Genomic DNA, 24,229 nt, shown 5'->3' on the forward strand with positions numbered 1-24,229 from the left:
CTCCCCTCACCTCTATGATTTGCCCATATATCACGCTTGTTGCCCGTTTCCCCCTCGAGGACGAGGATCTCCAGGTGTTCTGTTCGCTGATGCGTCCCGAGCACCCAGAACAGTAGCATTTATTTGACGGCATATTTGCCTCTAGTTTCTCATCTGTAACACGGGGACAATAAGAGAAGCTATCCACTTCAGAGAGTTGTTGGGCAGACTAAACGAATGACTACCTAAGAGCACCGAGAACAGTGCTCGGCACACAGCTTAATACACGTTAGCTGTTGTTGTCACACTCCGTCACTGCTTGGGAGGTGGGATTGAGTGAGTGAGCCATGTGAGGGATCCAGCACACCGGCCGTCACCCAGGGGCGAAGGTGCTTCCTAAACGCTTCTCGCTTCACTCTCACCCCACCCCTTAAAAATTCCCAGGAAGGGAAATTCCCTGACCTCTTCCAGTCATGGAGCCCGTACTTTTGGGCCCTCTTTGGGTTAGGAAGTTAGTTATCAGTAAATTTACTATCTGTTCGGGTTTTGTTGCTGTTGTTTGTTTTTTATCAAAGGAAGAAGCAAGCAAGAACCCAGCCTGCCCCACCCTGGGCTGCATAGCTCCCAGGTCCTATAGGTAGTTAATAGCATGTGACTAACAAGCACATCCTTTGTTGGGTGTGATAGCAGCTTGGACTACGCGGCACCTGAGCCCAGGAGTCGGGTGCCCAGATTCTTCTCCCAGCTCTGCAACCCCCGATAGGCTGGATGACTGGGGCACGTCCCAACCCCAATCTGAGTCTCTGCTCTTCCCTGGTAAGGGGTTGGGATTAGACCATTGCTAAAGTCTTTCCAGACTCATCTGTTCATCCGATTTTTATGGAGCACCTGTTACGTGCCAGTGCTGCTAGAGGGGATACAGCAGTGAGCAGAGGACACAAGTCCTTGTCCCGTGAAGTTGACGTTCTGGGCGGGGGGAGGGTGAACAGTAAATAATTAACACAATTGGTAAATCATGTACTATGTTAGAAAGTGGAGTGTGCTATGGGCAAGAGAAAAAGCATAGCAGATTAAGAGAAGGTGAAAGGGTTTGGGCGTGGGGAGGGCAGACTCAGCTCCATGTGGGCTGGTCAGGGATAATCTCCTTTAGCGGTGACATCTGAGGTGAAGGACATCTTACATTCCAGGAACCTACGAATCTCTGTGATTCTCTATTCCGTTCGGGGTCCCCTGGAGTCCCCATCTCTTATTTTCTCTCCTTCTCTGAGCACACTGAGCCCCAGCTTGCCCAGTGGGTGACGGGGCCAGAAGACAGGTCAGCCAAGTCCCCAGCGGTGGTGAGTGATCTATCACCGTCTTTATTCACATTCCAATATTTCACGGCTCCTGTGGCTCTGATGGAATCAATATGACCTTTTATTCTTCACCTCGCTTAAGGCTCAAGGTCAACAGCCCAGCTGCGATCTATCGGCTGCTCCCTCCACTGGCTGTCTGTGAGCCAGGGAGCCCCATGGCTGCCAGAGATTCATGGCGCCACCTCCCAGCCCCACGCTCCGCCTGCCCCCAGGCGCTGGGCCTGGGCCTTGCCTGGCTGAGGAAGCAGCAGCCACGGTGGCTCAGGGGACCATGGCTTATTGAGAGCAGAGACCAAGCCATAAACCTCCCCCCTCTCCCCTGAGCACTGCCCATCACTAAGGTTGAACCCATGACCCGGGTTTCATTTCAGTCCTGGGAGGGGGCAGCCACGGGAAGGCCAAGCAGCCACGGTTCAAAGGGCAAGTCATACATTAGAACGCCAAGGGCACGGCCATCAGTTTTCTTAGCATGGAGAAGGGACGAAAAGGCATCGGCCTGCCTGCCTCAGATGGAACCCTCCAGGCCCTTCCGGCAGCCGAGGCCCCTGCTTTCAGAGAAGCCTGGTTTTGCCTGTCAGACACCACCAGCACTCCTGGAGGTTCTTCCACTTGTCTGACGGAGACCCATCCCTGCAGCACCCGCCTCTTTCCTCTCGTTTCCTCCTTATGTGTGGGTGGTGGGTGGGAAGGGATGGTCTGGTTCATACTTCCCCTGCTTCCTCATGGTAGTCTGAGTGACACGGGCTGCTGGTCTGGGTTCACTAATAGATTAGGTGGCTGGGAAGGGGTGGCTAGACAGTCTAGAAAGGAAACGCAGTCACTGGCCTGTATTTTGAACACACCACCTGTGACCCTAAGATACCATCTTGCTCCTCTCCATCCTAACTCATGTCCTGGGAGGAAAAGGAGGGGTCAGGAGCTCTCTGGAGCACAGCCAACCTGGGTTTGAATTCTGGCTCTGCCACTTCCAAGCTGGGAGAACTTGGGCAGCTTACTTACCCTCTCTGATCCCAGAGATTCCTACCCTGCAAAGCACCCATAATAGTCCCAGCTGTCTCCCAGGGGTGGTGCACATGCTCGATGCGGGGTGGGGGGGGTGGGGGGGAAGCACAGAGGAAGCACTCAAATGCTAAATGTGTATTAGCAAGGCCTCGAGGTGCAGGCTCTAGAGCCAGTCCACCTGGGTTCAAATCCCAGGTGGGACACCTTGGGTAAGCTTCTTAACCTCTTCGGGCCTCAGTTTTCTCATCAGGATAATAACATCTCATGGGGATGTTGCAGGAATTAAATGGGCCAATAAATGGAAAGCACTTAGAAGAGCACCTGGCACGTAATCATTTCTCAGAAAGGTCGGCTCCTATTATCATCACCATGACTGGAGGAGAAACCATCTGCGATCACTTGGCACTTTTGACCTAAGCCCCATCAACTGGTTTTGGGATTTATAATCCACCAACCTCCAACCAAGCTTATAAAGGGCCTTGCAACATAAAAACATATATAAAACGAGACGAGTAAATTTTTAAAATGCTTTATGGCAGATCATGAGACGGCAAGAAGGCTTGAACTAGGGGACCCCAGGATGCTTGCTGTGATGGCCAAACAGTAACCTCACTTACAACCCCCGCATACCCACCAGGTTGCCACACAGTGCTGGGCCACTTCATCCTGGGAAGAGCCTCGGGAGGAGGGGGCGTGATGGCCTCAGAACATGTGAGGGCCACCCTTTCAGTGTGGGACTTGGACCAGAGGAGGCCAGTGGGGCTGAGGCAGCCTTCAGATGAGGGGCACCCCCGGCCCAGTCCACTTTGCTCTGGTCAGGCCACATCCAGCATACTGCCCACTGCTGGATCCCACACACGCAGAGGGATGGCACAACCTGGTACACATCTGAGGCAAGAGACCAGGAGATGTGCCACAGGACCCACCCCAGGTCCCTTCCTGCTCCAGGGACAGACATGACAGCCCTTTACCTGTAATCCCTCCCACGTCTCTTCACTGATCGCCCTCCTACTTGACCTTCTGGGTCACCTCCAGGAAGCCTTCCCTGACCGCCCCAGGCTCTCATAGGCTCACACAGCTTATCATACCTGTAGTATCTGAATCAGTGACTACACAAGTACCTAGTCCTTTAATGCCTGTCTCCCTGGGAAATGTGAGCTGCAGGAGGGCAGGGGTGTCCCATTCTCAGCTGTCTTCCCCGTGAGTGGCCCAGACCCAGCATCATAAATACCTCTTGAATGACTAAAAGTAAAAGGTGAAAATGGACGGTGGCAGGGAGGGAAGATGTTGCATCTGAAAAAAATAGCACTAGGTGAACCATGAGAATTATCTGCAAAAATTAAATAGACATATTATGGAAGAAGAATGAGTTTTATTCCTGATGAGAATGAAGACAGAATCTACGGCTAGGAGGTAGAGGGAGATGGAGTTTGGGGCCTGTAAAAAAAACTTCTTAGCTTAAAGGCACCCAGCAGTGGTCTGGCCTCTTGAATAAAAAAGAGGGCAGGTTCCTGGGTCTGGAAGTTATCCCCACGTGGGGCCAGTCAGCATCCCAAGGAGGTGGTAGGCGTGGGGGTGGTCAGTAGGAAGGGTGGTGGGCATCATAAGGATTCATGAACAAAGGAGAGAGCTGGCCTGGATGACTTTGAACTGCCCCCTTTTCACACTGGACTTTTTTCAGTCTATGAGAGTAGCAAGAACTAGGCCCATTTTAAAGATAGAACAACAGAGTCACAGGAGAGTTTTAACAAATGAACAGCTGAATTGGTCCCCAGACCTTGGCTTTTCCTCCCTCTCCCTGAGCTCTCTCAAGCCCTCGGCAATGTGTCCACACAAGGGAACTAGGCTTTGAGGATGCCTGATGACCCCTTCCTGACCCCCTCTCCCTCCTCCTGTTAGAGCCTCCACTGTGCCCTCCATCATGTCTGCATCCTCTGTTGGCCAGTCCCAGAGGAAACCACTTGAGTATCTCCCATGGCAAATGCAAAGAAACACATCTCTAATGGTGGGATTTCAGATCTTCTGATCTTTTGTGAAGGCAGTATTTTTGGATGGGATTCTATTCCTAGGCCCACTCTAGGCAGGACGAGGGAGACTGGAGTTTGGGTCTGGACCTGGGCAATCCTTTCCCGACCTCAGGAAGGTAGGCTCCACCCACTCACTTCTTCTGCAGGACAGAAGCTTCTTTCCAGCCCCCCTACCTGAGGGCAAGGACTGCTGAACACCAGCCTAGCCAACCTGAGAATTTTCAAAGCCTCCCTGTTCCACGCAGACCTTCTTTAGATCGATAGTCAAAGCTTGGCGGAAAAGCAGCCTTGGGAACCAGCCCTTGGCACTGGCTCATAGACGGTGGCATTCTGACGGGTGGTAAAAATATCTCTCTGGTGTTCAGTGCCAGCTGCCGCCACCATCTCAGCTTCTAAGATCCTGTCTCCATGCCCAGGACCTCAGCAACCTCCGCACCTGTCCACACACACACCCCAGGAGACAGAACACAGGTCACCCAGCCCCTGACCACTGGCCACCCTCACACCCACAAATGCCACCCCAATTGTTGCAGCCAGGCACCAGCAGAAAAGGCCCTTAAGAGCCACCAGAGAGGGAGATGTATTCTCAGAAATACTGCAGCACATTCCTAATGAGCTAATTAAACAAGAACATAAATAATTACTCCCTATCAGAGTGAGAGGACTTGGGGGGAGGGGGGGTGATGACTGAGGAGCTGGGACAGTGATGGGTGAGCTGTGATGCTCTGGAGGGGGAGATGGGAAACTCCTGTCCACTGTGGCTGTGGGTTGGGCCTCAGGGAGGTCCCCGGGCCAGGGAGATGGAGACCCAAGGAGTCTGCCAGAAACATCATCACAAAATGCTGCTCTGTTCCCTACCTGAGTGTTTCCTGCTCACTCACGTGCCCACGCCCTGACCTCCCTCCACCGTCATAACAAGCCCAAACGGGAGATTTTGGTGGAAGGGGTCGTTCCCCCCATTTTATGGATGTTGACATTAAGGATCAGGAGGGTCTCAAGACATTGCTAAGACCCCTGAAACCGTCCCCTACCTGGTCTCCCTGCTTCCACCCCTGCCCCGAGAGTCTCTTTTCCACTCAGCTGCCAGAACCTTCTTCCTTAGTCACATCATGCCCCTCTCCAGTGTTCAACCACCCAATGGCTCCCATCCCATTCCAGATAAAGTCCAAGGCCTCGCCATGGCCTACGAGGCCCTACATGGTGCAGCCCCATCCAGTTCTCTAACCTCATTCACTGTCACCCTTCCTCCAGACTCCCTGGAGTCTTGCTGCGTCTCCAGCGTCCTACCCTAAGGGCCTTCGCACTTGCTGCTTCCCCTGCATGGCTCTTCCTCTCACTCCATTCAGGTCTCTGTTCCAAGTTCACTCTTTAGAGAGGCCACCTCTGACCACCCATGTAAAACAGCGGCTCCCCAGTCTCTGTCTCCTTACACTACTTATTTTTCTTCCTAGTGCACATTTAAATTTTTTCCTCCATAAGAATGGAAGCTCCTTGTAGAAAGCACTTTGCCTATCTTGTTCTAACCCTATGGTCTTGACTAGATTCTACCCCAAAGCAGACACAAAATAAGTATTTACTGATTGAATAAATAAAAGTCTAGATACCAAAAGTCGAAGTGTGGTTTGTGCCTAGACTATCCAGTTCCAAATCCAGAGTTTTTCCACCACAGGTCATTTCTCCCCTCAGAACTTGACCATGGTTCCCCACTGCCAACAGGAGAAATCTTGAAGTCAGGAACAGAGCACTGGCTACAAACTCCAGCTCTGCCACCTCCAAGCTGGGGAACCTTGTAAGTCCTGTCACCTCCCTATGGCTCAGGGTCTTCAACTGTCAAATGGCAATGTCATACCTCACAGGGTTAATGTACCAAATAAGAGAATAACTTACACAGCACATCTTTAAAACCATACCTAGAATGTAGTAAGGGCTCAGTAAATATAGCTATTGTGTGTGACACTCAAGGCCACCCTCTGTCTGCCCTCTTCCATCCTCTCTGAACAAACGTCTTATTATTTCCCTAGACCAGAGGGTCTCAAAGAGTGGCCCCCAGGTGGACAGCTCAGCATCACTGCGAGAATGCATTAGAACTGCAGATTCTCCGACCCCACTCCAGACCAAATGAGTCAGAAGCTCAGGGGGGCTGGGCCCTGTATCAGTGTGCTAACAAGTCTGCCAGGTGATTCTGATGCGTGCTCAAGTCTGAGAACCACTGCACTAGAGACAGCCTTTTCACCAGGTAAGCCAGATGTGGTAGACTGAGCTGTTGGACCTGGTTCTTCACTTCTCTTTAATAAGATAAAACCTCCACAGCCTTGCCGTGGCCTGACAGTGGGTGATATGCAGGCCCTGCTTGGCCTTGTAACTTGCTTTGGCCCATGGGATTTAGCAGATGTAATGCCAGCAGAGGCTTGACATTTGCTTCTTCACCTGCCCACTTGCACTTCTGCTATCACCATGAGAAGAACATACTCTGGGGGCCACTACACCCTACCTGGGCTCCAGAACGAGATACACAGAGAAGATCTAAACCAGACCCAGAGCCTGGAGCCCAACCCAGCTGAGACCAGGTGAACTCCAACCAACCTGCAGACCCACAAGTAAGAAGATTCAATAGGTTGTATGTCACGTAGATTTTGAACTTGGTTGTCACGCAGCACTATCCTGGTGACACTGACTAATATACTGGGGCTCTCAGGGGTCCTTGACCAGGCCTGATCATTCCTGCCTCGGCCTCTTTATTGCTTCCACCTAAAAGAGCTAACCCCTCCCCTCTTCCTTCCAAATCCCACCTACTCCCCCGGACACAGCTTATACCTCACTCCACCTGCTCCCAGAAGCTCTGCCCCATCCAGCCACAGAATACACCCCTCCCAACCCAGGCATGTGAATGCACTTCCATTAGCTCATGAAAAAGCTCAAGTGTATCAAGTTCACCAAGCAAATTCATTTACATTTTCACCTTTTGGGTGGCTAATTACTAAGCTGGAATGCCCCTTAACTTAGTATCATCACTAACTAATTACCTGGTTAGAAGGTTAAGGGTCTTATAGTTCCGTGTGATGTTTAATTTCTGAACAAGTACCTTCCTGACGATGCAACAGTAGTTAGTTCCCACCCACAGCATCAGCCCTGCAGCCACAGCACAAGTGGGAGCCCGTCTTTGGAGCCCACCCCAGCTAGAAATAGCTCTCCTTTGTAAATAGTTAATGAGCTTGTTCATGCGTGTTGCGTGTCTCCATTGCCCTGCTTTCACCTTGGGCTGGCACATCACAGTCTGTGGTTTTGTGTGATTCTGCGGGCTCACCACCCCCCACCACCTCTGAGGCTCTGAAGATGATGGGCATTAATCTGACTTCATGTTTGGAACCCTTCTGTCACCTACGGGGTGCCCACTCTCGTCACACACACACATGCCGGACCACAGGCCTAATTGGCAAGGACTCAGACATCCCTCTTGGCTTCTCTCTCTGTCTCAGTGTCTCTAGAGATGAGCAAAGAGCACTCACAGAGTGGCAGAAAATCAGCCCAGATCACCTTCCTTCCCAGGCTGGCCTCAGCTAAACTACACACTGGCTACTGGCTCCCGGGATTTTGTGGGCAGGTGCCAAGAGACGTGGATGACACAGACGCTTTCGCCCATATGGCTCTGTGGCGGTTGCACTCCTGCCCAACACCCATCCTCTTCTAACTCCCCTGCAGAGCCCTGATTTTATTTGGGAAAGCAACATACCTGAGCAAATGACCAACTTTCTCGGGCTCTGACGTGGTCTGAGGAAATACAATGAGATGGAAGCAGGAGTCATCGGGTGGGACTTCTGGGGGACTCTTTAAAGGGGCTGACTCATCCAGAAGGTTGGTACCTGTCTCAGTTGGGCTTTCCCGGGAGCAGACTCTACGATGAAGATTTGAGTGCCAGTAGTTTATTTGGGAGGTGGGCCCAGGATTCTCTAGAATGGGGAAGAAAGGCCAAACAGGCTGTTTCGCTAAGCAACGTACCCTTGTGAGCAGTCTGGGCTCAGTACTACTGGGACCCTCTGGGAGACAGCACAGAACATGCCTCAGCTGTCCTTCTTCTTTCCCCCTGGGGGAGGAAGCTGGGGTATTAATCCTCCAACTCCCTCTGGCATAGGGTGGGGCTGCTCCTGGGGACGTCAACTCTCCTGCACTTCAGCTGCCCTCCCAGTGGGCTGGGCACACCTGAGGAAGTCCCAGAGGGAAGGGTCAGTGAGCCACATGTTGAAGACGGCAACTGACCTAAGAAGGAGCTTCAGTCCCTGAGGTCCATGGAACTCCCATACCAGCCCTGAGCTATATCCCTCTGGAATTCCATTACATGACAGAAACAAACCCCCAATTTTGTCAAACCACTACAGTCAGATCTTCGCTACAAGAAGCACTTCACACTATCTGAAGATGCTCTTCACGTCTTACATCTTTTATCATTTCACAACATCCTTGTGAGTTATTATCACCCCATTCCGCAGATGAGAAGCTTGAGGCTCAGAGAAGGAAAGGGAGGGGGATAAGAGACCCGTCTGGAGCCCTGGATTCCATCCTCCTGGTGTTAATCACTAAGCCTCAGCTGAGGGGTAAGAAAAATGACTCCAGCAACTAAAATGCACAGGATGCTTTTGTTTCCTAAATGTTTCACATACTTTATCTCTTTGGAGATAACCCCATTTGAAGGGGTTTGTATTTCAATGTTATAGACGAAGCAAAGTCTCAGAGTGGTGAGATGACCAGGGCAAGGTAGAGCTGGATGGGAAGCCAGGTCTCCTGACTTCTTCCCTCACCAGAAGTTCAGAGACCAAACCCCAGCTGTGGGATTTACAGCAGCTCTGCCCACCAGTACTGCCCATTCCCTAGGTACGACGGCCCAATGCTGAACACACATCAGAGTCGCCGGGGGAGCTTTAACAACACGGATGCCTGGACCCCACCCCAAGCTGACTCAGGATCCCTTGGAGAGAGGATACAGCTCCCCATGGATTCCGGTGCACAGCTAGGCTTGGGGAACGCTGGGGTGGTGAGAAACCTCAGGCTCCAGGTCAGAACGCCTGGGTTTCACACTTCCCCCACCCACAGTTCTCCTGGAGCTGTTACGAGGCTGAAAGGAGCTGGCTGCTGTGAACGTGTTTGGGGGAAATTCTAGTTGTCAGGTGAGTGTTTGTGTTTGGTGTCATTCTGATGGCTGCCACCACCAGCATGATCCCCAAGTCCCAGACACTCCTCAAGCCTAACCCCTCCCTCTGTAAACCTTCTTTGGTAATTTCCTGGTGAGAAATAAGTAATATCCCCACCCGCACCCCCAAACCAACCAAATGTATATAAAATTAACAAGGAACTGGTTCTCTGGTTCTCACTTGCTAGAGGGGGAAAAGCCACATTCCAAAAGAAAAGTAGACTGGATGCACAATTCTACTCCCTTTACTCCTGCTAATTATTTCTCCCTTCGAAGATGTCTTCAGACAGAACTTTTTGAGAATAAAGAGTGAATGACAAGTAGAGAATTTAGTCACTTCTGAACAGATGCCCTGAAGGTTTTTGAATCTGAGTGGAGTCATCTTCTTGAGCAGAGCAGGAGGGGCAGGATGATAAAATGGTGATATGATTTGAGATGCTCTTGGAAGGCACCCCTGAAAAATGTCTCTCCTATGCACAAACTTGCTGTGGGTTTTGAAATTCCACCATTAGAGATTCACTCCTTTGGGTCTTTCAGAGTTTCCAATTGAACTGCGAAGATTTCTGAAAGGCGTGACACCTTATACTTTGATCTTTTAAAACTCTATCAGATTGTTTTCCTAATTTACAGTTCTCTTAGAGTAAGGTTTTGAAGAATGGAGCCACAAGAAGAAGCCTGGAGAACAGGGACAAAAAGAGGGGGCTAAGAAAGGAAAGTGGACAGGCTCCTAATAACAATAAGTAATGACATGTATCCTGTACTTCACAGTTGACTATGAAAGATGCACTTTCAAATAGGTGATCTCATTCAGTTCATGCCACTGTCTATATAACATATGCAGAAAGGAATCTCTGTTCCCATTTTACAGACAAGAAAACAGAGACTGACAGCGACGCAGTGTTTTGCCCATGATCCCAAGACTAGCAAATGGTAGAGTTAGGGTGCAAACTCAGGTTCTAGAAGTGCTAGCTGCCTCTTTGTCTTCTGTATATTACTGGCAGTGCATTGTGCCTAGTTTTAAAAAAACTACATTTCCCAGCCCCCCTTGCAGACATGTGTGGCCATAAGAGATATAAGCAGAAGTTATTGGGTAGAGTTTCAGAGAACCTCTTCCCCTTTGCCCTCTGGCTCTTCTGCTTTTTATCTTTCCTGCTGTATAGAAAGGAGATGTGAAAGCTAGAGTGCCGGCAGCCATTTTGCACCATGAGGGAACCTTAAGGACAGAAACTGTGTGCTGAGGATGGCAGATCAGAGAGGTAGGAGCTGGGCCCTTGGTGGCCATGCTTCCCAGAAACCCAGGCTAAACTCTCTTCCACTGGACTTCTCTTACACAAGAGACATAAACCCTTATGAACTTAAATCTCATTAGGTTAAGTTTTCTATCCATCCTAATTGCCACGGCTAGGCCTTAGAAATGTGGGGAAAGCAACTAAAGCTGGAAGAGAAAATCTCAGCAGACTCCCAGTGGGTTACCCCATCCTTCCGAGAAAAAGAAGTTATAGTTGGTGCCCCCCAGCCCAAGTCTCCAGCCTTAAGGAAAACTCCTTGAGGTATCAGTGAGATGTGCCCCACAGCATGGTACCTGGCATTGGATGTAGGACACCACATTTCTAGTCTTTGCTTTGTGGAACCTTGGGAAATCCACTCAATTCATTAAAGACTTAGTTTCACCATCTATAAAATGGGTATAATATTTGTCCTGTCCATCTCCACTTGTGGACATCAGATTTCTATTGTCAAGCAATGTAAAAGAAATTTGGAAAAATATAAAACCCAAGGCAGGCTGATCTGGCTCTGACCAGGGAGTTGCCAGGGATCTTTCTACCCCACACACCCCAATTTCCTCCTTCACACCTTTTTTTCCTCTGCCTGTCAGGGTTCAATCCACTGTTTCAGGAGAAGCTGAGATGTCAAAGAAGCAGCTGAGTCAAAGAAACTTCCCCCTGCACAGGTGTCAGGTTTTGCATATGGCATGACCCTTCCTTTAGGGAGCACCTGTCCCTAGCAGTTTCTTCCCATATCCACAAGATCCCAGGTTCATCAGTAAATTTCCCTCCACCCCAAGGTGGGGAGGGCTACATTTTCATGGGGTAGGGGGGACCAACTGAGGTGTTGATTCATAAGATCCTGATGGGGTAGAAACTGGCTGAATCTGCCATTTTATTTTTTCCCCAGAGGGGAAACAGAGCAACAGTTAAAAAAAAAAAAAAAAAACAATGCCCCAACCCCAGCCCTGCAAAACTCTGTGGGGTGGTTCAGTCTCCCCCAAGGTGGGGAGTATGTCTGACAATCATGGAAGAATATGGCATGGAAAGGGGGGTCTGAAGATAATTGGGGGTCGGGGCATGGAATGGTTACTATCTTCTACCACCTTCAGGCCTCTTGCCTCATAACCCCTCACTTTTTCTACACAGAATTGATGACAACAGACTAAGCTGCACAAAGACAAGGCTGCATCCTGGCTAATTCCACAGTGTGCTATAGAAGTATGCTGGCTGTTCCCCTGGCCCTCCTGGGGACTGTTCCAACATCATGCCTGGAGGCAAGTGTTTGTGAATGTCATTTGGGCTGCTAATGACATGCAGGGCACTTAACTTACCATGTCACACGGGGGATGAAGCAGAGCTGGGATGGGCTTCTGCTTTCTCATGCACGAGGGGAGGCCCCCTTCTTTCTGACTCCCCTCTCGCCATCCTTCCTCTTCCCCTCAATGACTCCTCCCCACCTCCCTGACACTGCCCCCATTAATGCCAGCCACTTCCTGAAAGGGCAGGCCCTGGGGCAGACAGATGCGGGAGCTGGCCCTCCCCAGTCACACGGGAAACAGGCCAGGCCCCACTTGTGGACTGTACGTGTCCAGCATGACCCAGGGCTGCCGGCAGGGCTCAGCCGTGTGTACTCAGGGAAGGCAAATGGCTTGGGAAGTCAGCAAAAACCATTAGATAATTAGGGAGCTAATTATCTGATTAAAAAAAATAAAAGCGAGACACTATTTCATAGCCAAATTCAAATCCTGAGTTATCCATGGCTTGGAATTAGCCATGCCTCTGCTCCCCCTTCCTGGTATATAGAATGGAACCTGATGTTTCAGACACAGCTCACAGCCCCCAGGGCTTCTGTAGGCCCATGGTGTTGGTCAATGGTGACCTGTCAATGACGTGTCCAATCTGGCTGGACAACTGAGCCCCCACCAAGGTCCCTGTCTGTGGCCTCAGGCCTCAGGGCTTAAACCCCTATGAGACAGGGCACCCTAATCCTGGGAGGCAAGATGCCATGTGGCCCCAACTGGCAAAGGCAGGTGGATTTAGCAAGTGTGGTAACCATATTATCTTGATCATGGGATAATAAGAAAACAGAGCCATAGACTATCAGGGTAGGCTCACTTAAGTCAAATGTTACAGTTAGGCTGACCACTCAGCATCCCTGGCATGGAGTTAGCCGGGTTCTGCTTGAACCCTTCTGGTACGGGCAGCTCACTACTTTATGGCAGCCCTTGCTTATTCTGCTGTTGGGCAGCTCTGATGTTCATTTCCATTCTGTTCAGTTCACCAGGTGTTGACTCAATAGCTGTTGTGGGCCAGGACTTACTAGGAGCTAGGGATCCACAGATGAGTAGGTATGAATAGCACATGCTAGAGAGGAAGAAAGACACAAGCCAAATCATTTTGCAGCCAGATGGAGAGCAATGAGAGAGGTAGGTACAGACGCTGCTATTGGAAATTTTTTATTGTAATGGGTCAGTGCCTGCTTTCGTGTGTGTGTGTGTGTGTGTGTGTATGTGTGTGTGTGTGTGTGTTCCTCTCTCCTACTCATACATTCTTTGAATAAATTAAGGGATATATGACTCCTTTCCCAAATCCTGTCATCTCCAAGGTAACCTCTGCCCATCTCACAAGATTCTAGAATCCCATTCTCATCAACGGATCTCTGGATATATTGCCATTGGTAAAGATAATCTCTTGAGACTTTGTCATCCTGTATTAAACGTGTTACAGTTCCACTCCGACCAGCTTGAATGATTCAGTGATTAAAATCGTAACCTCCCATGATCTGAGCACTTCACCTCTGTTAACACAACCCAAAACTACAGGAGTCTTTTGGCAGCTCCATCACCTTGCGGCCATGATGTCCTTGAGATCAGCTAAAACTCTGAGCCGATGCCACACAAAATTCCAGTCAACCCAGATGTGCCTCACCTTGAACTCATGCAGTTGAGTTTTTGAACCGAAAGAGAATACATATTTTCTGTGTCATTATCCATGTCAATAAGAAAACATACTGAGCAGTACAGAATGGGGGCAGGTATGGGCACAAGGCAGGGGCTTTCTCCCATGCTCACATCAATTTGTTAAGCAATCTGATTACTTGACCAGTTACAAGTCCACTTCACCAGTTCACACGTCTCCATTTTGGCCCAAACACAGGGTAAGATTTTTGTCGTGTCCTTTACAATTGTGATGTGTTCTGTTTATGGCAGTGAATCACAGCCATAGAAACTCCTAGGATGTTTTCCAACAGCATCTATCACCCCAGAGGTCCTGGCCCACTTCCCCCTTGGAGATGCATAGGGGTGAGGGTCTCGTGGAGAATCCTGTGTCAGGAGGGATGTCACTGAGGAGGGCTGCCCTCGTGAATGACAAGGAGGCAGATTGAAAGAACTACTGGGTCACAAACTAGTGAATATAACAAAAAAGAAACAGACTCACAGATATAGAGAACAAACTAGTGGTTACCAGTGGGTGGGAGGGGCAAGATTGGGGTAGGAGATTAAGAAGTACAAACCATTATGTTTAAAACAAGCTACAATGATATATTGTACAACACAGGGAACATAGCCAGTATTTTGTAGAAACTATAAATGGAATATAACCTTTAAAAATTGTGAATCAGGGCTTCCCCGGTGGCGCAGTGGTTAAGAATCCGCCTGCCAATGCAGGGGACACGGGTTCGAGCCCTGGTCCTGGAAGATCCCACATGCCGCGGAGCAACTGAGCCCATGTGCCACAACTACTGAGCCTGCGCTCTAGAGCCCGTGAGCCACAACTACTGAGCCCATGTGCCACAACTACTGAAGCCCGTGTGCCTAGAGCCCGTGCTCCACAACAAGAGAAGCCACCGCAATGAGAAGCCCGTGCACCGCAACAAAGAGTAGCCCCCGCTCGCCGCAACTAGAGAAAGCCCACGCACAGCAGAGAAGACCCAACGCAGCCAAAAATAAATAAATAAAATAAATTTATTAAAAAGAAAAGTTGTGAATCACTACGTTGTACACCTGTAAATTATGTAATATTGTACATCAACTATACTTCAATTAAAAAAAAAAGAAAGAAATACTGGGTCATAGTGTCCCCTGAAGACAGCTGAATACTTGGGCAGGATTTGTCCCCTGGGAACCCATGCTGGGTCCCGGCAATCAGCATTCTTCGCCAAGGGCTTATAGCCATCTGTTGAGCAATTCTGCCCAGCCTAGCATCCTATGCTCTATGGGGTCTAGTCTTCAAAAGGAGACTATCCACCCTTTTCCCATCTTGGGCACTTCTCTTTCCCTCCATGCTGTCTCAGGCCTACCCCCATGGGCTTGGGAAACTCAGCTAGTGTCCTCTAGTCCTGGGATGTGACCCTGTGGGTACGTGTGATGTGTCTCTGTTGGCCTTGGTTTCCTCCTTGAGTATTGGTCTTGCCTTTCCCATGTTGCCTGGATTCCAGTTCTGTCTCTGCTACTTTCCATGTAACACCTTGGGCGAGTTTCTTATATGGGAAGTGGAATAACAATAGTTCTCACCTCCTGGGGTTTTGAGAAAACTCAATGAGTTAGTACCCATAGGGCCCTCAGAATAGCACCCGGTTCAAGTAAGCTCTCAGCGCAGATGTGTACCATTATTGCTGGCCCTGTTCTTGCCGGGGAAGGTGGAGGCCAATTGGAAACTGTGCAGCTTTCCCTGTGGCTCTTGTGTAGTCCTCCTGCAGCCTCCTTCCTAACCAGCACATTTGTCCTTCCTGCTGTGAACATGGATTAAGAGCCCTGCCCTCTGTACAGTGTGTGCTCCTCTCTAATATTCATCTTTGGATAGAAGCCTTTCTGCCCCTCTTTTGTACACATCCCTGTTGAAGGGATGTTGAAGGCGCAGCGTGTCCCAGAGCCACTGTGCAGCCCACTGGTGTCTCTTCTTTCTTATGGGGACAGTTTGCTTTCTAAAAATCCACTGTATCCTTCTTGGAGTCTCCCATTTGTCCTAACAGCCAGCTTCACTGTTAGGGTGAGGGCAGCACAGCCATGGTGGCTAAGTCTAGGCACTGAAACCAGAGGCCTGTGTTCAGATCAGTCCTGCCTCGTTCTGGCTGCACAACCTTGGGAGAGTTTTAATTCTCTTGGTCTTTTATATGTCTTGGTATGTCCAGGAGATTTAAATGAGATATTTACTTCTTGGAAAGCTACATTGAAACCCACAGTAAGCTGGCAATAATGTTGTCTGGTGATTGCTGTTACTATTATCGGGCTACAGACTCACGCTGTCCTTTTTCTCTAAATTTTGGAAATCCAACTTCTTAAAGACTGAATTGCATATCTAACCATACTCTTCCCGTTTCTCGCCCAGGATGGCAGACAAGATAATGGTCTCAACACTCACCATTACTGTTACTACAACCATCACTACTGCTAATAACAATAATAATAATAATTTGTATTCCTTGAACACTTACTATTACGTGCCTGCATTGTTTGGAGAGCTTTCTGTGCTGCTTCTCTTCTAATCTTCAAGACCACAATAAGGGGAAATCTGCATTGTTATCTGCATTTTTTCCCTAAGATTTCTGATGTTTCCATTTACTTCATTTTATTGCACGTTGCTTTATTGCACTTTGCAAATATTGTTTTTTACAAATTGAAGATTTGGGGCAATGCTGCATTTAGGAATTCTATAGGGGATATTTTTCTAACAGCATTTGCTCACTTCATATCTGTGTCACATTTTGGTAATTCTCGCAAAATTTCAAACATTTTCATTATTGTTATATTTGTTATGGTGTCTGTGATCAGTGATCTTTGACATTACTACTATGACCCACTGAAGGCTCAGATGATGGTTGGCATTTTTTAGCAATAAAGTATTTTTTAATTAAAGTTTGTACTTTTTTTAGACATAATGCTGTTATACACAATAGACTACACTATAGTGTAAGCATGACGTTTATATGCACTGGGAAACCAAAAATAATCATGTGACTCACTTTATTGCAATATTCACTTTATTGGCGTGGTCTGGAACCCAACCCAAAATATCTCTGAGGTGTGCCTATATTTCTACCTATAAAGCTAGTGTCTCCAGGATCTCAATCACCAAATAAAAGCACTTTGAATTCAGCTCTGAGTGACTTCAGAAGTATACCTCCGATCCCTCCCGTGGCCCTCGGAGGGTTTCTGAGACCCCCAGGGAGGGGTACCATCTTGGCAACCTTGGCTTGCTGCCACCTTGATGCCAGTATCTCCCCCTCACAAACTGCATGTCCCTTCATCCTGCGCCTTTGCAAACCTCAGAGCTGGTAGCTTTTTGCCTTTACACTTTATATCAAAGTCGAAACCATATAATAAATTCACAAGTGAAGAAATATACTTATTTTCAAAAGGTCAACCTCACAAGGTATCAAAGAAATGCAAATTAAAGCAAGGTCCATTTTTCACCTATGAGATTGGCAAAAATGAAAGTAATTATATATTCTGTAATTGGCAAAGGTGCAGTCAAAATGGGCACTGTCACCTTCCACCGGTGAGAGGATAAATAAATGTTTATATGCAATGTATAAAGGTTATAATTTACCCGTGAAACCAGTGATTCAACCCTTAAGAAAATATGCTAAGGAAATCACTGAAGTTGCACAAATGTATTTATGTACAAAGATACATCCATTGCTGCATTACTTTTTTTTCTTTGCTGCATTACTTTTAATATTGAAAACTGGAAACAACCTAAATGTCCAACAATAGAAGACTGATTAAATAAATTACGGTATAGCCAAATGAAAAGTACTTTAATACCAGGGGATCTAAGCAAGCTACAATGTTGAGTGGAAAGAATTAAGAAACAAAAGGACACACTAGATTGATCATAAGTATTATTTTGAACTGAAATAAAACTTAGAGGCCAAATGCTCCTGGTGAATTTTGAGTGGTGGGATTACAGGTCATTTTTTTCTCTCTCTTTATCATTTTGTCTATGTTCCAAATTTTCTACAAAGACTATTACTTTTATAAGTAGGAAAAATATATATGCAGATTGTTTAATTTCATATATATATGAATACATAACATATATTGTTTAATTTCATATATATATGTATATATATATACATATGACATGCATATACTTCAGTTAAGTTCTAATGTTGTTTTCTCTACATCCTGAGAATGAAGCTGTTCTACAGACAAGCTACACATATGACGCCAGGTAAGGGAAGTTCCTTGGCTCCTGCAGCTTCCATGGTGTACCCACCCTCCATCTCATGGACTCCGTTTGGTGAATAAATGCCTTCCTTTCCCCACAGCTTCCCATCCAGAGACCGATTCATCAACTGAGAAAGTCAGAGTTGGAAGAAACCTCATTGACAGATCAAGGTTCTTGACCTCTCTTGTACCATGGACGCTTCAACTGTCTGGTGAAGTATATGGGATCCCCTCTCAGAATAACCATTTTTATTGCATACAATAAAACACACAGGATTTCAAAAGAAACCATGCATTCCTTGAGCTGTAAGATTCTAGGCCATGTCTGTCATGTTCAACACAAGCTGAGGCTGGCCAAGAAGGAAACACACCTGTGGTCAGCCCCCGACCCTTTGGCCTGGACCCATCATCTGTGGGCACCTCCCTCCCTCCGAAAAACGTAGGCAATTCTGTTGCAGCTTTTCAGTCTTAATCTCCCTTTCTATCAGCCTAGGAAATGGCCCTTTGATTATCACAGAAGGAGATGAACATCAGTGTCTCCATTTCCAGATGAGGAGACTGACACCCAGAGTGGTCAGGATAGGTGGGCAGGATGGCCCCACCTCTAATATTCAGTAGGCTCACATGACCTGCTCTGGTTAATCAGAGCTCATCCAGGGCTTCTGAGAGACCAAATGGGACATGAACGCTCTTCTCCTTCTAGGGCTGCCTAGAGGAAAGAGGTTGTCTGAGGGTGAAGCCAAACCAGAAGAGAAATGAAACTTAGGGAAGCTAAGAAATTGAGAATGCAGGATGTTTGTGGGGCCTTTGATCTACCCTGAGGCAGGTCCCCAAGTTTTCAATTACATGAGCCAACGCATTACCTCTCCCTTTTTCTTTTTTTCAGCCAGTTTGAATTGAGTTCAATTACCTGCTGACCAAGTCAGGTGCAGATTATCCCCATTTTACAGATGAGGACAACTGAGGCAAGGCAAGAGAGTTAAATGACTACCAAGTGGCAGAGTGATGATCTGAATTTTACACCTCCTGACCTTAACCGTGACTGCCTACAAGTCCAGGTGAAGGTCAGGTTCATCCCTCCTTGAAGGAGTCAGATTCTTTGGCCAAGAGTTCTGCTCATTGTTATTGTATGCCCTCCATCTGAGGCTCAAAACAGAAAGTTCTGAGGCTCACAGCCACGAGCCCACCTACCACAGTCTCGGCCCTGGGAGGTACGGTCCTCCGACATACACCTCTCTTTGGGCTGCCCATGTGGGGTCCCGTCTTCTTAAACTTGTAGGTAATGTTCATTCTACTTCCTCTCACCTGCACAAATGGCGCAGTTTGTCCCCAGAATCCCACAGCCACCTCTGGGGAGGTGGGGCATAGGTGGGAACAGCTCAAAACCCTCCCCATCATTTCCTCCTGGCCCAGCCAGACACCTCCCTGTGTTGCCACAGTCCCGGGCTCACCTGTAAATCAGTACCTCATCGTCGGAGCAGTTGTACTGCAGCTGGTACATCTTCACCCGGGGGGCGGACTTGCTGACCGACCACTTGACCAGGGCCGAGGTGGTGGTCACATCGGACACCAGCACAGCCCGTTCCGGGGGGCTTTTGGGAGGCTCCCCGCCCCCACTACCTCCACCTCCCCGGCTGGTCTTGCTGGAGCCAGTGATGTCCGAGAGGCGGGACTTGGGGGACGCTGTGCGGCCGGTGCTATTGCTGAGGTGTGGCAGCTGGACAATGGAGACCTCCACTGTGGCCGTGGCCTCCCCAGCGGCGTTGGCAGCGATGCAGGTGAAGGCACCGCTGTCCTGAGACGTGGTGATGAGGATGTCCAGGGTGCCATTGTCATACACGGCAGTCCTGGAGGAGTTCCCCACCAGGCGGTCATCGGGGGCCACCCAGTGGATGAGGGGGCTGGGGTCCCCGATGGCCTTGCACTTGAGTGTGGCCGCCTGGCCCTCCAGGACCAGCAGCTTGTGCGTGTGCTGGGTGATGAGAGGCGGTTCGCACACAAACTCCTCCTCACGCACGTGCCAGAAGTAGCGGCCCTTGAGGCCCCCCGGGGAGCCACAAGTCTCCAGGTCATCGTCCCGCTCGAGCCTCCGCAGCCAGAGAAGCTCGCAGTTACAATGCAGTGGGTTTCCCCCAAAACTAAAGGACAGGGGTGGAGCGAAGGGCGTGGCCGTCAGGGCGGAGGCCTGGGAGTGGGCGAAGATGGGGTCCGGGGGCAGCTTCTGCAGCCGGTTGGAGGTGAGGTCCAGGCGGGCCAGTTTCTGCAGGTCGGTGAAGGTGCCCTCGGTGATGTGGTCCAGCAGGTTGTGGTCCAGGCTCAGCTGGTGCAGGTTGACCATGCGCCTCACGGAGCCCCAGGGCAGGCCGTGGAGGTTGTTGTAGGAGAGGTCCAGATCCTCCAGCGTCAGCAGGAAGTCCTCGAAGGCCTCGTCTGCGATGCCTCCCAGCTGGTTGTTGTTCACAATGAGGTGCTGCAGGTTGACCAGGCCCCGCAGCGTGTCCTCCCCGAGGCTGGGCAGCCGGTTGCTGTCGAGGTGCAGGGAGCGCAGGCTCTCGAGGTCCAGGAAGGAGAAGGGCTGGATGTGGCTGATGGTGTTCCTGGACAATGTCAGGTCCACCAGCCCCGTCATGTTGGCGAAGTCCTGGCGGCCGATGTGGATGATAAAGTTGCCGCCCAGACGCAGCTCCACCGTCCGCCGGTCGATGTCAGGGGGTACGAAGAGCAGCCCCTTGGAGGGGCACAGGGTCCCCAGTGACTCAGACAGGTTCTGGCAGACACAGTACTTGGGGCAGGCGTCGACCACAGTAAACGCCATGACAAACGCCAGCAGGCCACCAAGCAGGGTCTCCATGGTCTGGTCACTCAGGCCACGGCGCCTGGAAGGGAGGGACACAAGGTCAGGGTCAGGAGGCAACTTCCTAAAGCCCAGGCCCAGAGCTTCCTCCCTCACACCCACCCCCGCCTTGGGGAGCAGTAGAGTAGCATCTGCTCACGCAGGTGTAATCTCTTCAACCAGTCCCTCCAATACAATTCCACTTTTTCCTTTCTCCTTAGCTCTTATCACCTTGGAACAGACTATTTAATTACTTATTAATTATGTTTCTGGAATATTTTCTATCTCCCTCACTAGAATGTCAGTTCCATGAGGGCAGGTACTTTTGTCTATTTTGTTAATTGCTATAACCTGCACATCTAGCACAGTGCCTGGAACATAGTAGATGCTCAATAAATATTTGTTGGATGGATGCATGGATGGATAATTCCATACCAGTGGTTCGTCGAATAATCATTGGATTTGAAAAGTGTTTTATGGCTGGATTTTGAAGTGGTTTTGCCTTCTTAATTGGATTAGGCTCAGCATGAAATCAAATTGGACCAGCATTCCCTAAGAACAAGAACATGGACAAGGAGAGAGCTGTCAGAGAGCTGTCAGAGAGCTGGGAGATGCCAGTGTTAATGGGGATCTGGCTTTGGGTAAGTTCTTCACCATGGAGAATCCACATAGTGGGTGAATCTCTGGGAGTTCAGGGAGGTGAAGAAGGGGGTGGGGTGGGAAGCCAAGGCATGGACCTCTTCTGAGCACTTAGTATGTGCTGGGTCCCCTGCCCAGACCTTCATATACATCACCTCATCTGGGCTTCAGGAACACACTTCATGGGGAAGGGCTTATCTGTGTATATAGATGAGGACTTGTCCATGGCCTAAGAGCCTTCTTCAGGTCCTTATGCAAAAGTCACCTTCTCACCAAGGCCCTACCCTCTGTGCACATCCCTCTTCCTTGCCCTGCATTTTCTCCTTGGAATTGATCACTATCTAAATTACTATATGTTTCACCTAAGTGTCTTGTTATTGTTTGTGTTCTGCACTGGCAAAAAGGCCCCAAACGGTTGGGACTTGTTTTTATTCACCACTGAATAAAAGGCCTATAGCACTGCCTGTTGCATAGTAGCTGCCTTTGTGAGAATGACTATCCAGGGAAGGAAGGAACAGGGCTTTGGATCAGGTCTTTGAATCTCCAAATCCTACAGTTTCATCATTATTCCATGTGGCTCTATTTATGTAGTACTAAGAACATCAACTGAGCTGGACTTTTGGAAAATCATTGCACGCTGGCCGTGTAGCATCACGCAGACCAACAGCTCTCGATTTGCCTTCTAGGAGTGCTAATTAGGGTTCTGCAAGGAAGGCTCCTAAGGCCACTGCATTGGGAAGCACAGCCCACTCTCGCTCACCCTTTCAAAAGCTCTCGCTGCACTAGCAAGTTCGTAGAAGTGTTGAGAAATTCTGTGGCAGTAAAGAAATATGAATTAATGTTTAATCCTGCACTGCTCCTTTTTTTAAGCTAAATATACTCCTATTTTTTTTGCATAACAACTATTAATGCCTTGAGGAAGTAGAGCTCTATTGCTCCCAGTTTAAGGAGCACAGATGCAGACAAAACAACCAGCTGATAAAAAAAGATACATAGTAAATTTAAAAACCTATTCCAATCAGATATGACTTTATTGTGAAGATTTGAGTTCCATCACTGTGTCTCTTTAAGGGTAAATCTCCGACCTGAAACCCCTCAGGGTGAGATTTACTCTGCATTTTATCTGTAGTGAGTGTTATTCCTGAACAGCACTGTCCGATAGAAACATAATACGAGCCACGAATATAATTTTAAATTACATATTAAATTACATTTAAATTACACGGCCATATTAAAAAAGTGAAAAGAAACAAGTGAAATCAATTTTGATCATGTATTTTACTTAACCCACTATATCCAAAATATTATTTCAACATGTAATCAATACAGTTATGAATGAGATGTTCAACATTCTTTTATTTGTACTAAGTCTTCAAAATCCAAGTGTATTTAACACTTAGAGCACATTTCAAATGCTCAATAGCCTTATGTGACTATAGGCTTCCACAATGGACGGCACCGTTAGAGCAGGTGTTAGCCAACTGTAGCCCAAGGGCCAAATCCAGCCTGCCACCTGTATTTGTAAATAAAGCTTTATTAGAACATGGCCATGCTCATGTTTGCATACGGTCTATGTCTTTTTTCATGCTACAATGGTGGAAGTAAGTAGTTGCAGCAGACAGAATATGGCCAGCAAAAGCCTAAAATATTTGCTGTCTTGCCCTTTACAGAAAAAGTTTGCTACCTCTGTTCCAGAGGATTTTCTTTTCTTTACATCTTCTTCATTATGGTCACCCTCATTAAAAGCCTTTGTCAACGTGCCTATTTCCATGCAGCTCTGCTCTGAGCTCCCATGAGCAAAAGCCCACCCTTCCAGTCCCTGCTTTTGCCCATCTCCTCCTTGAGGGGTACCAGCCTGCCCTGACCCAGGTCCCACCAGGCACGTCCATCCCAGAGGTGTCTACATGTGGAAGCTTTTGTGCCACCTTCTCCATGCCCAAATGCATGGCCTTCTAGGTCCATACTTAGCTGGGTCCTGATAAAGCAAACAGGAATCTTTTCCATCTGCCTTGACCCTCTTACGTTTAGCACAAGGACAAGTCTTTGCAAGAGCTGGTTCTGCCCATTTTTCCACTTTCTTTCTCACGACTCTTTCTTCCTTTGTTCTTCTTGCTTCAACTACACTCAACCGCTCTCACTTATAATTGCCAGGCTTGATCTTCCTCCGGGACTTCTTCCAAGCCCTGCTCTCTTCCCGGCTTCTCCCCCACCTCCACTCCTGCCTGCCCAAGCTCCTAGCCCACCTCCAGGCTCAGCTTAAATGTCACCTGCTCCAGGAAGCCTGTCCAAAACCTAGACCAAAACAGACGTTCCTGCTGTGGACCCCTTAGCAGCCTATACTCGTCCTACGTATTGCTCACCACACTTATACAATTCCTTAATCACTTACATATCTGTCTCCCTAGGCTGGAAACTCCACAAGGCAGGGAATTTATCTACCCTGTCCACCCAGCACCCAGTACCACACCCGACGTGTGGTAAGTGCCCAATCAGTATCGAATGAGTGAATGAATAAAATGTGGTGCTGGGCCAAGGGAGCTTCTGGCATTGTCACTGAGGTTCTGAGTTCTGTATCAGCTCTGCCCAGGGCTCACTTGGCTAATCAGCTGAGAAAACCATCTTCGTGGAGTGGCCTGGTCACGCAGAAGCTTCAGAAGTATCTTCTGCCAGCCATCCGTGTGCTTTCAAGCGTATGGTTCATTGTGGTCAGGGAGGTCAGAGGTCTCTGGCCCCTTCTTCTGCTCAAGGAGAGGTGAGTGGTATCTCCTACAC

The 24,229-nt window shown here is 48.7% G+C and overlaps 1 protein-coding gene across 1 annotated transcript in view; it reads right to left on the minus strand.

Annotated features, from left to right (window-relative positions):
* Window positions 1-24,229, minus strand: part of LRFN2 (leucine rich repeat and fibronectin type III domain containing 2) — a 177,463-nt gene that overhangs the window by 16,029 nt on the left and 137,205 nt on the right. The window contains exon 2 of the mRNA XM_049715772.1: window positions 19,437-20,861. Coding sequence (XP_049571729.1) covers window positions 19,437-20,836 — 1,400 coding nt within the window. The 5' untranslated portion in view covers window positions 20,837-20,861. The remainder of the gene's footprint in view (window positions 1-19,436; window positions 20,862-24,229) is intronic.

Source organism: Orcinus orca, chromosome 10, assembly GCF_937001465.1.
Source record: "Orcinus orca chromosome 10, mOrcOrc1.1, whole genome shotgun sequence".
Classification (NCBI taxonomy): domain Eukaryota; kingdom Metazoa; phylum Chordata; class Mammalia; order Artiodactyla; family Delphinidae; genus Orcinus; species Orcinus orca.